Source organism: Anabas testudineus, chromosome 2 (assembly GCF_900324465.2).
Source record: "Anabas testudineus chromosome 2, fAnaTes1.2, whole genome shotgun sequence".
In the NCBI taxonomy this organism is placed as follows: Eukaryota; Metazoa; Chordata; class Actinopteri; order Anabantiformes; family Anabantidae; genus Anabas; species Anabas testudineus.
The window spans coordinates 6,289,311-6,300,550 of record NC_046611.1 but is presented as its reverse complement, the minus strand read 5'-3'; the positions used below and the strand labels follow the sequence as shown (position 1 = coordinate 6,300,550).

The 11,240-nt window shown below is 37.2% G+C and overlaps 1 protein-coding gene across 5 annotated transcripts in view; it reads left to right on the top strand.

Annotated features, from left to right (window-relative positions):
- The first annotated feature begins 764 nt into the window (after positions 1–764).
- LOC113163461 (OX-2 membrane glycoprotein-like) overlaps positions 765–11,240 on the top strand; it is a 60,534-nt gene continuing 50,058 nt past the window's right edge. Inside the window, exons 1-6 of one of the 5 annotated variants that reach the window (XM_026362104.1) lie at positions 768–865; positions 2,395–2,739; positions 2,849–3,157; positions 3,237–3,275; positions 3,378–3,468; positions 3,580–4,218. In XM_026362104.1, coding sequence (XP_026217889.1) covers positions 811–865; positions 2,395–2,739; positions 2,849–3,157; positions 3,237–3,275; positions 3,378–3,468; positions 3,580–3,607 — 867 coding nt within the window. In that variant the 5' untranslated portion in view covers positions 768–810 and the 3' untranslated portion in view covers positions 3,608–4,218. Of the gene's footprint in view, positions 866–2,394; positions 2,740–2,848; positions 3,158–3,236; positions 3,276–3,377; positions 3,469–3,579; positions 4,219–11,240 lie in introns of those variants that run through there. The other 4 variants (XM_026362105.1, XM_026362103.1, XM_026362101.1 and 1 more) reach the window with 4 other exon arrangements.

Sequence of the window (11,240 nt, the reverse complement as noted above, 5' to 3'; positions counted from 1 at the left end):
TTTTAATACAACATAAATAGAAACATAAAAAAAAAGAAAATAAATCTGTACTAAATAAATAAAATAATAATAATAATGAAAATAATAATAATTACATTGCTCTAGTCAGCGACTAAATTTGGTTTCTATATCTGCTGTATTCGGATTCAAATGTCTGTATTAACAGTTCTTTAACCTTCTTGTGAACATCGCTCTGTGACTGCAGACTACATTAGGCTGCATTGAGTTCCTTACTGTTCTTTTAACCTGCCGCGAACGCATCACTTTGACTTATAATGTCCCGCTTGGCAGCAACTTAAAAAAACGTTTTTTTTTTAAGTGTTGTGAACGCAGCACTGGGATGAATGTCCGCCCAACACTGTAATACATATCAAACTCGGGGGCCGCACTAACATTAAACTATCATATTAAGGCGGGGGCCACAAATTATCGTCCCAACAAAAGAGTTGTCATGTATAAAATGTACGGGTTTGTACGGAAATTCTGGCAAACACAGCTAACGGTATTTTAAGTTACCTCTGAACTCTGGAAGTGGATCGTTCCATTGCTGCAAGGAGGGGACACTGTTCACAGTTAATAAAATAAATAGAGTTAAAATAAGAAGATTAATGATATCAGCTGTTTTTTAACATCAGAGTTTAACATCTGAGATATTACGTACACAACCTATTAGTATAAGTATAAGTATCTTTATTCTACAGATAACTTTTTACATTTGTGGGATGACAAACCCCCAGAAAAGATTGGTCTCTACCTCACTGAGACGGGACTTGGTTAACATAGGGATGTTCTGCTGCACATGAAGCAACGATGACAAACTCTTCAGTCCTATATCTTCTTTTTATGTTGGGATTTTTTATCAAAGGTAAGAGATCAGATGTACTCTGTAATACTATCATACTGTAGTCTATATCAGTAGTATTTTTATTCTCTAGTAGGTTTACTTACATGCAACAAGTCGGAGGAAAACGTTTTTCCTGTTACTTCACCTGTCAATCATATCCCACATTACAGTTTTCTCTTGCTGAGCCCTGTTGACTTTTTATTGTATCAGTTACTTTGTTAAACTTATTATCAAAGAAGCAGCTGAAGCTTTTTTAATGTTCATATGTTAATGCATCAGTTAATTTATAGTAAGATCGTCATTCTACATACTTCTTTTACTTTTGGTACTTCACATATAAGTGGGGCGGGTGTTATGCCGGGAGCGCGCACAGCCTGCCGAGTTCCTCATGGCAGGCATGAGCGCGGAACTGCGCGCTCCCGCGTTCCCCACGCGGGAGCGCGCACAGGTTACGTAAGCGTAAACCCAGGAACAAATGATTTGTTAGACAAACGACGGTGTAAAAGCTAAATTATCTATGTTGGAGATGTTAACGGATCATAAATCCATGCTAGTTTAAAAATTTTGCTCCTGCGGCAGCTTTATTGGGCTAAAAGTAATGTTCAAGTATCGTAGTATTTCTATGTCGGGCTTCGCTCTAAAACTGCAGATTTAATTGATTAATGTGTTAAAACATTGTTTGTGTGGCTAAAATCTTTGCCCTATTAAAAATGGTGTAGCAGATTAGCCGTGTTGTGGTTAATGAAGGTTTTCATGGTGGTTCTAGGAATGTATGAATGTTATCAATGTGTCATACTTTGTCAAATCACACTCAATCTAATAAAATATCTGCTTATAATAACAAGATTTGCAAACTTCGGTATGATTTCACCCACTCACACTTTTGTGTATGTGTATTTTCATTGTCAGCTTAAAATAACCTAAAAGATGGACAAATGACAGCATTTGGTTATAATATTGGAGAGGATGCATTATTTCCCCCTCTAAATAATGCATCCCCTCCCTGTTTAGAGTGGGGGATGCAGACTTCAGCAATTCATAACTACCAAATAATGCACCAAACCAAATCAATCACCAAATAGAGGCAGGTTGCCCACAACACAGGTTGCTGAATAAACCAGCTGTTACCATAATCCAGAGCAGCTCTGAGTGGTTATTCAAAAAGAAAAGAAAAGAGACAGACAGAAGACATGATACCATAGGTCACATTAGCAGCGCTGTTAATAAAGTTCTTCGTTGCGATAAGCCAGGAGTGGTTGAAATTCAGAAAGTTAGTTCGTTATTTGTTATTACAGTATATACAATATGATTATATAAAAAATAATTAGTTTTTTATTAATAGTATTAATGTTCATTATACTGTGTGAATCCTGCATGCAGGTTGAAAATATTCAAAACATTTTCATCACTAAGATTAATGTTCCTGTTCTACTTAGTTCTGCTTAGTAAATTAAACATCACAATGTTGATCATTAGCAATCTGCCAAAGTTACATAATCTACATGCACAGTTCAACTCATCATTTCCTCCTTTCTCCTTCCTCCACACAGATGTTCGTCTAACATCTGTGGTCCAGACTCTTCAGACTGTGATGGCAGCTGTAGGAGAAGAGGCTCATTTCAGCTGTCAGCTCATGGACTCTAAAGACGTTCTTCAAGTCACATGGCAGAAAGTTTTACCTGAAGGCGAGAAAAACATGGCCAAATACAACGAACACTATGGTCAAAGTGTGAATTCAGACTTTAGAGATAAAGTGAAGTTTAAAGATGTTGGACTGAAGAACTGCTCCATAGTGATCAGAAATATAACAGAACAGGATGAAGGTTGTTATCTGTGTTTGTTTAACTGTTACCCTGATGGTGCTCTAACAGGTAGAACCTGCCTCCAGCTCTATGGTAAGAACCAGACTGAATGATTGGTGAAATGTTCCTGGTGAAATCCAGCTTCATGTCAGCAGCAGCTGTGTGTGTAAGCTCTGGGTTGATGTGATGTTTGTGTTGACAGAGCTTCATGAGCCCATTCTACATGTCAGAGAATCCAACTCTCCTGAAGAGTCAGTTGTGTCCTGCTCAGTCACAGGTCGACCTGCTCCCACAGTAACACTGACTGTCTCACAACAACACCTCAACTTGTCTCACTACCACACGGTGACCGTCAACAACACCGACGCTACAGTCACCGTCACCACCACGGCGGTGCTGTCTGGTTTCCATGGTGACAGCATCCAGGTTGGATGTGCAGTGAGAGTCCTCTCTGGTCCTCAGAAAGAGGTGTTTGTGATGATTCCTGAGGTCAAATCGACGTCTGCTGATGGTGAGAAACACGTCCAAACATCCTGATTCATACTTTTTTATTCTCTTCATCATTCTCATGGTTACATTTCTGTTTCCAGGATCTGATGAAGAATCTGAGTCTGAAAACAGAGACTTCAGTAAGTTAATGTTAAGTGGTCTTGATTCAGTTTCACATTCACTGTGTTGCTGCTTTATAAATCTTAATTGTATCATTAACAGTTTTTTTCTTTTTGTCAAAGGTTGGACATTAGTCGTTTTGTCTGTGGTTGTGATCTGTGGTTTTTTTTCTGCAGTTGTCACCGTCCTGTTTATTCTAATATATAAGAACAGGTATCTCTTTAACTGTCTGTTTTTGTCAGGTTTTCCACTTTGACTCTGTATTTACATATTATCATTATGAGTATTGTTGTGTACAATACAGTGTTTTGTTTTTCTTTTAAGGACTCGAGCACCATCAGTCAAAGATTAGATCATGTCAGAAGAAGGACAGAGGACACCTCTGGTCAAACAGGAAACTGACCTCAGAAAACGGACACCTCCTGAGAAAACCCATGAACGCAACAATATAAAGCTGTCCCCTTCACCATCAACAGCTAAAAGACTTAATTTTGACCAATGTTTACTGTTCAGTTAACTGTGGTGTCAGTGATGAGACAGACACACAAACTGAATCACAGCTTGAGAGAAGAGACGTCACTGAGCTGCTGAGAAAAACCTGAAAGTTCAGCTGACGTACAACATTCACCTCTCAGTGAGTTCATAGAGGATATCAGCAAAATAAAAACGTGGGTTTAATTTTCTTTACCATCCTCAATTTTTATAGATTGTATATATGTTTATATATTTTTTACTTTAAAAACCTCCAAAATTAAAATGAATTTTTGTTAATAGATGTTTAAAATATATGTTTAGAATTTAATTGTTGGAACAAGATCAGTAACTTGAAGATGTGACTTATTTATTAATGATGAAAAAATACTTCAGTTAATGTTACAGTGAAGTTTTGATTGTGTATATATCTGTATATGTACCTTGCTGTGCTTTATTCTTTCTAACAAGTACAGTAGCTGTAAATTAAAGTTTAATATTTTGTTGATCTTTTCAACTCATTCAATATATAAATATATTTAACATGTTTCAGAATGAAATGTTCTGTAATAAAATGTGAGATTCATTTAGACTGTATGTAATGAATCATTTTCTTTCTTTTCAGCCTACAGAAAGAGATTTTTTGCAAAGTGCTACTTAAAGATGTTGTTACTCTTCTCCTACAGACATTAGTAATAATAACAGACATCAGATCTTTATATTGTGCATTCATCTGTGCAGGCTTCAGCTCTGACTTATTTTTAAATTACATATCACAGTGTAGATCAGTAATAATCTGTTACAGATTCACAAACACACACAGCTTTTCATTTCCTCCATGCTGGTTTAACAGCAGTGACACAAACACAGGAGACTGTGATGGCAACAGTTGTAGATGAAGCCTGTTTAATCTTCTTCCAGTCACATGACAGGAAACAGTAAATGGTCTGTTCAGAGAGTGAATCCTGACTTCAGAGTTAAAGTGGAGACTTTATGACACTGGACAGAACAAGAGCGTCTCCACCCTGACATGAACAGAGTAGGAAACTGTGTGTTTACAAGTCACCTTGTCGTCAATATTGTGAAGGAAATGTCCAGCATTAGTACATATTTCATGACATTTTATTAGATACTGCATCGTCAGCACAGTGCATTCATTTCATTTCTAAATACAAACAGTCATTATGGTCATTATATTGTAATTCTTCTAAATTGAGATGAAAAGTAACAGATGGTGGACATCCCATCACATTTTTTCTTATAGATTTGACTTTGGTCAAGTGTCATATGTGTTTATTTAGTAACTACAGAGATCATCTTACCAGGAAGTTACCTGCATGTGCTGGGGGACCTCTGCTGATAAACTGAGCTCCTCTCCTCTCTCCTTTCTCCTGTATCAATGCAAATGCCACCATTGCATGTCATTAACTTTGTCTTCTCTCTCTTTTAGTTGTGTTTCCTCCTCTCTGTCTCCCTCTCTCTGTACTTTTCTGCAGGTATCCTCGGCCTGGAGCTGTACATCTCCAGAATCCAGTTCATCTGCCCAATGTTCTTGATGCTTGTTGTTGTCTTTATTGCCTGCTGTTCTTTTCTCTCTTCTCTTTCCACTCACCCCAACCGGTCGAGGCAGATGGCCGCCCACTATGAGCCTGGTTCTGCTGGAGGTTTCTTCCTCTAAAGGGAGTTTTTCCTCTCCACTGTTGCCTAAAGCTTGCTCAAATGGGATTGTTGGGTTTTCTCTATAATTTTTTGTATAAATATTTTCTGTAAGGTCTTAAACCTTACACTGTAAAGTGCCTTGAGATAACTTCTGTTGTAAATTGGCGCTATACAAATAAAATTGAATTGAATTGAATTGAATTGTTTGTTCTCACGCTCTAACATTTGAGGTCCAGACTCATCTGAGGGGGAGAAGAATCTCACTACTTGCAACTTTAGTCAAAGTGTGGATCCTGACTTTAGACATAATGTGAAGTTTAAAGATGTTGGACTGAAGAACTGCTCCATAGTGATCAGAAATATAACAGAACAGGATGAAGGTTGTTATCTGTGTTTGTTTAACTGTTACCCTGATGGTGCTCTAACAGGTAGAACCTGCCTCCAGCTCTATGGTAAGAACCAGACTGAATCATTGGTGAAATGTTCCTGGTGAAATCCAGCTTCATGTCAGCAGCAGCTGTGTGAAGATATTATAACTTTGTGGAAGTAGAATTCATGGCACAGGTGCTGCATTAGATTGTATTGGATTGTACAGGGGTACGTAATAAAGTGGCCATTGAAGGCATTTTAATAGACAATGTCCATTTTTTCTACTCTCTATTATAAACGCTATCTTAGGTAAAGTGTTGATTTGTAGCAACAGCTGTACTTAGTGTGATTTCATGTCCTTTATGCAGTTGTAACAGCCACAATACAAACAGTAGTCTGTGATGGAGACGATAAGATACCAAGTCTGTTTGAACTTTAAGCTCAGAAAATAATGTTACAAATAAAAAATACTACAAGAGGTCTGTATTCTAATTTCAGAAATAAGAGGATTTATCACTTTTCCACTTACCTGTTTAAGCACATTTATACGATCAATGTTTATTCTGTTCAATTGTGTAGCCTGGTTCTGGCTCAGGTGAGGAAGCAGGTTGTTCATCAAACATGTGGTTGGTGGTTTAATCCCAGCTCCTGTAAACTACTACACTACATGTGTCTGAAAGAAATGAGCTCAGAAAACAGACACCTCCTGAGAAAACCCATTAAATCAACAACACAAAGCCTTCAAGAGCTAGAAGACTTTATTTTGACCAATGCTACTGTTCAGTATATATTTGTGAGTGAATTATTTGTTAATGATGAGAAAAATTCAAGTTAAAGATACAGTGGAGTTTTAATTGTGTATATATGCATTTATACAGATCAACAAACCACCTTCAGCAACAAACAGGGTTGATTTTGACCAGTGTTAACTGTTCATTGAGACTTTATTGAAGCTTTAGAGATGAGATCCCCTAAAATTTCACACTTATATTCAACCTTTCATTTAAACTCTAACAATAGTACTGAGTGATTTTGATTATTATACTTTACTGATTTTATGTTATCTGTTGTGATTTCAGTATAATGCTTAATTTATTTTTCTTAAATAAGAACTATTTACATTCACACATTAGAAATTTGTAAATTGTCATTTTTTTGTTCAAAACTGGAAAGATGATCCAACTTGTTTGTTTTTTAAATCTTTGTTTAAGAAAACTCATCAGATGTTTCTGCCTGCTGCCTAACAAATAATAAAGCACTCAATTCCTGTTTTCTGTTATCACCCATATGAGGATGGGTTCCCTGTTGAGTCTCAAGGTTTCTTCCTGTTGCCTTCTGAGGGAGTTTTTCCTTGCCACTGTCGCCCTCGGCTTGCTCATTAGGGACAATATGATTCATACACATTCACCGTTAATGTAAACTTCCATAGTTTCTTTGGTTGTGTAAAAAATGCTATAAAAATAAAATTGAATTGAACTGAATTGAATGTTTGCTGGTGACCTATGTGTAATTAATCTTAATTGTTGGTAATTTAAAAATCCATTATTTAGTCCGAAGTTCAGGCTGTTACTGTCTAAAACTGTTAAAGACTGTTTTAATTGTTACAAAACTGATAAGTAGAAGTTGTTGCATGATATTTTAGAAGTTACCTGGCTAACTGAGTTATCCTGCTGGGTGCAGTAATTGGCAGCTTTCAAGCTCTGGTCGTATGCTGCAAGATCTCACTGATATTAACAATAGTAAGTGAAAGTTTCAGAGATATTAACTAATTTACTACAACAACTGAACAGGTGGTCAGATGGAACATGTGCACACAGAGACAATGGCAAACCTTATCCTTCATCTGCTTTTTATATCGGGAGTCCATTCAAAAGGTACAGTAAAAAGTTACAGTCTGTAAGAGTCTGAACCAAACTGGGTTCGTGAGTTGACATGAGCACAACAAATGAGGTAATGAATTAACTATTATGGTACTAGTCATTTTCCTGGTTTAAATGATAATAAATGTAAAGCCCAACCTGTCGAGGCAGATGGCCGCCCACCATCAGCCTGGTTCTGCTGGAGGTTTCTTCCTCCAAAGGGAGTTTTTCCTCTCCACTGTTGCCTAAAGCTTGCTCAAATGGGATTGTTGGGTTTTCCATATCATTTTTTGTATAATTATACTCTGTAAGGTCTTAAACCTCACACTGTAAAGTGCCTTGAGATGACTTCTGTTTAGAATTGGCACTGTGTAAGTAAAATTGAATTGAATTGAATTGAATTGTTTGTTCTCACGCTCTAACATTTGAGGTCCAGACTCATCTGAGGGGGAGAAGAATCTCACTACTTGCAACTTTAGTCAAAGTGTGGATCCTGACTTTAGACATAATGTGAAGTTTAAAGATGTTGGACTGAAGAACTGCTCCATAGTGATCAGAAATATAACAGAACAGGATGAAAGTTGTTATCTGTGTTTGTTTAACTGTTACCCTGATGGTGCTCTAACAGGTAGAACCTGCCTCCAGCTCTATGGTAAGAACCAGACTGAATCATTGGTGAAATGTTCCTGGTGAAATCCAGCTTCATGTCAGCAGCAGCTGTGTGAAGATATTATAACTTTGTGGAAGTAGAATTCATGGCACAGGTGCTGCATTAGATTGTATTGGATTGTACAGGGGTACGTAATAAAGTGGCCATTGAAGGCATTTTAATAAACAATGTCCATTTTTTCTACTCTCTATTATAAACGCTATCTAAGGTAAAGTGTTGATTTGTAGCAACAGCTGTACTTAGTGTGATTTCATGTCCTTTATGCAGTTGTAACAGCCACAATACAAACAGTAGTCTGTGATGGAGACGATAAGATACCAATTCTGTTTGAACTTTAAGCTCAGAAAATAATGTTACAAATAAAAAATACTACAAGAGGTCTGTATTCTAATTTCAGAAATAAGAGGATTTATCACTTTTCCACTTACCTGTTTAAGCACATTTATACGATCAATGTTTATTCTGTTCAATTGTGTAGCCTGGTTCTGGCTCAGGTGAGGAAGCAGGTTGTTCATCAAACATGTGGTTGGTGGTTTAATCCCAGCTCCTGTAAACTACTACACTACATGTGTCTGAAAGAAATGAGCTCAGAAAACAGACACCTCCTGAGAAAACCCATTAAATCAACAACACAAAGCCTTCAAGAGCTAGAAGACTTTATTTTGACCAATGCTACTGTTCAGTATATATTTGTGAGTGAATTATTTGTTAATGATGAGAAAAATTCAAGTTAAAGATACAGTGGAGTTTTAATTGTGTATATATGCATTTATACAGATCAACAAACCACCTTCAGCAGAATTGTATTTAATTCATTACAGATTTGTATAGTTTTTAGCTCTATGTGATCAATGTTTTTTTCTGTTTGAGTTGTTTAGCCTGATTGTGACTCTGAAGAGGAAGCAGGCTGTCCGTGAAACATGTGGTTCAATCCCAGCTCCTGTAAGCTACTAAACTACATGTGTCTCAGCTTCATCTTATCCCTCATGTGTTTCTGAACCACCAACCAGTTTTACACTATTACTACAGACCATAACTTATTACTGTTCCTAGTGAACAGCTGTCAGCTCATAGACTCTAAAGACGTTCTTCAAGTTTTATTCTCAGCTGTTCCTCCAGCACATCTTCTCCTGGTTTCAGCTGTAACTGCAGAACCTGTCCACTAGATGTCACTGTTGGTTCAGATTTAATGTTAAAACGTCACCAGGTGAGTCGATCACAGGTAGCAGCTGAAAGTCTCCAGACGTGGGATAAGGTGTTTTAATGTGGTGGAAAAGAGAGTGCAGCACGAATGATTGTAGTAGATTTAGTTAATGTTTTGTTTCTTATTATTGATTTATAGAATTTTTGTTTATATGAGCTGCAGTGTGTCTTATATGGCGAGAGTCCTGGTTTAGAAGTGGGCTGTACCTCCCTCATTGAAAAATTAAGAACATCATTTAACACTTTTATGTTTTTAACTGTACTGTGTGGATTTTATCATTTTTCATTATCAGCGATTACTTCGTTTACAGATACTTTTCAAGAAATATCGATTTACTTCATAATATTTAAAAATAGGCTTCATCATCTCATCTGTTCATCATCAACATATTATTTTCAATAACAAGTGTAATTCATTTGTTCAAAATAACAGAGAGAGAGAGAAATATGAAGTTTTTCAGTCTTTATTTAAGACATTTCTCCACACGTCTGTCAGTGCACAACATCACTGAGTTGCTGATTAGTTCAATCTCAGTTCAAAACTCACGTTTTTGTTTTGTTACTATTATAAATGTTCAGGATGTAACGAAACTGAAAGTGATCGGATTAAAATGTTGTTGCAGTGAATTGTGGGAGCTGATTGTTCCACTGCACCGAGGGGACAACATGTACTGTTAATGTTTAATTTTTAGTTTTAATTATACAAGTTCACAGAATCAGCTGTTTCTTCAGCGTCGTATTGAATCTCTTTATATCACTTATATAAATACATATTTATCTTGGTCAGGCAACATTTTTATTACTATGTACATTGTCACTGTTCATATATACTATATGCATTATATACATGTACAATGAGATTGAAAGCATTTCACTGTTGGTGCATCATGCTTAAGTAACATAAATAAATAACAATTTCAACAATTAAATAACATCCAGTAGTTTGGATGATTCAGTAGGTAGTCAGTGCATATGTGAATTCATGGCAGTGATGGCTTTTGGGAAATAGCTGTTCTTGGGTCTATTTGTCCTCCTTCTGTGGTTCCTGTAGCACCTTCCTGAGGGTAACAGGTTGAACAGTCCAGAAGCTGGATGGGAACTGTCCTTAATGACTGCTAAGGCAGCGGGGGATGTAAATTGTAACATGCAAAGTCATTAGAGATAAGAAACTTGCTCCCACGTCATTCCACCCTCTGCCCTCTGGACCTGTCTGACTCGTCCTATTGCCCAACTTCTGGCTGGAGATCTCGTCGCCTGGATCCACCGTTTGCCCAGTGGGATGCGTTTGGAGACTGGATTTGGTCACACGCTACTATGAAGTCGGTCTTGGCCTCGGCGGACGTCGGAAGCTGCTTCTAGGAGGTCTCGACTCAATGCTCAATAGTCAACGAGCGGAACAAGTCTGCCTGCAATTAACTAACTCTTCTCAGGGAGTTTTTCCTTGCCACTGTCGCCCTCGGCTTGCTCATCAGGGACAATCTCATTATTGTGATTCTTACACATTCACTGTTCATGTACTGTTCTTTGGTTGTGTAAAGCTGCTTTGTGACAATGTCAATTGTAAAAAGGGCTCTACAAATAAAATTGAATTGACATTTTAGGTTATGTAGGTTATAACTGCTGAGAAAATCAGGAACAGAATCAGCTTTATTGGCCAAATTTACACAGAATAAAAAAGGAATTGGATATGGTCTGACTCCGTCTTTTTGTGGAGTGGATCGTTCCACTGCTGCACAGACGGGACACTGTTCACA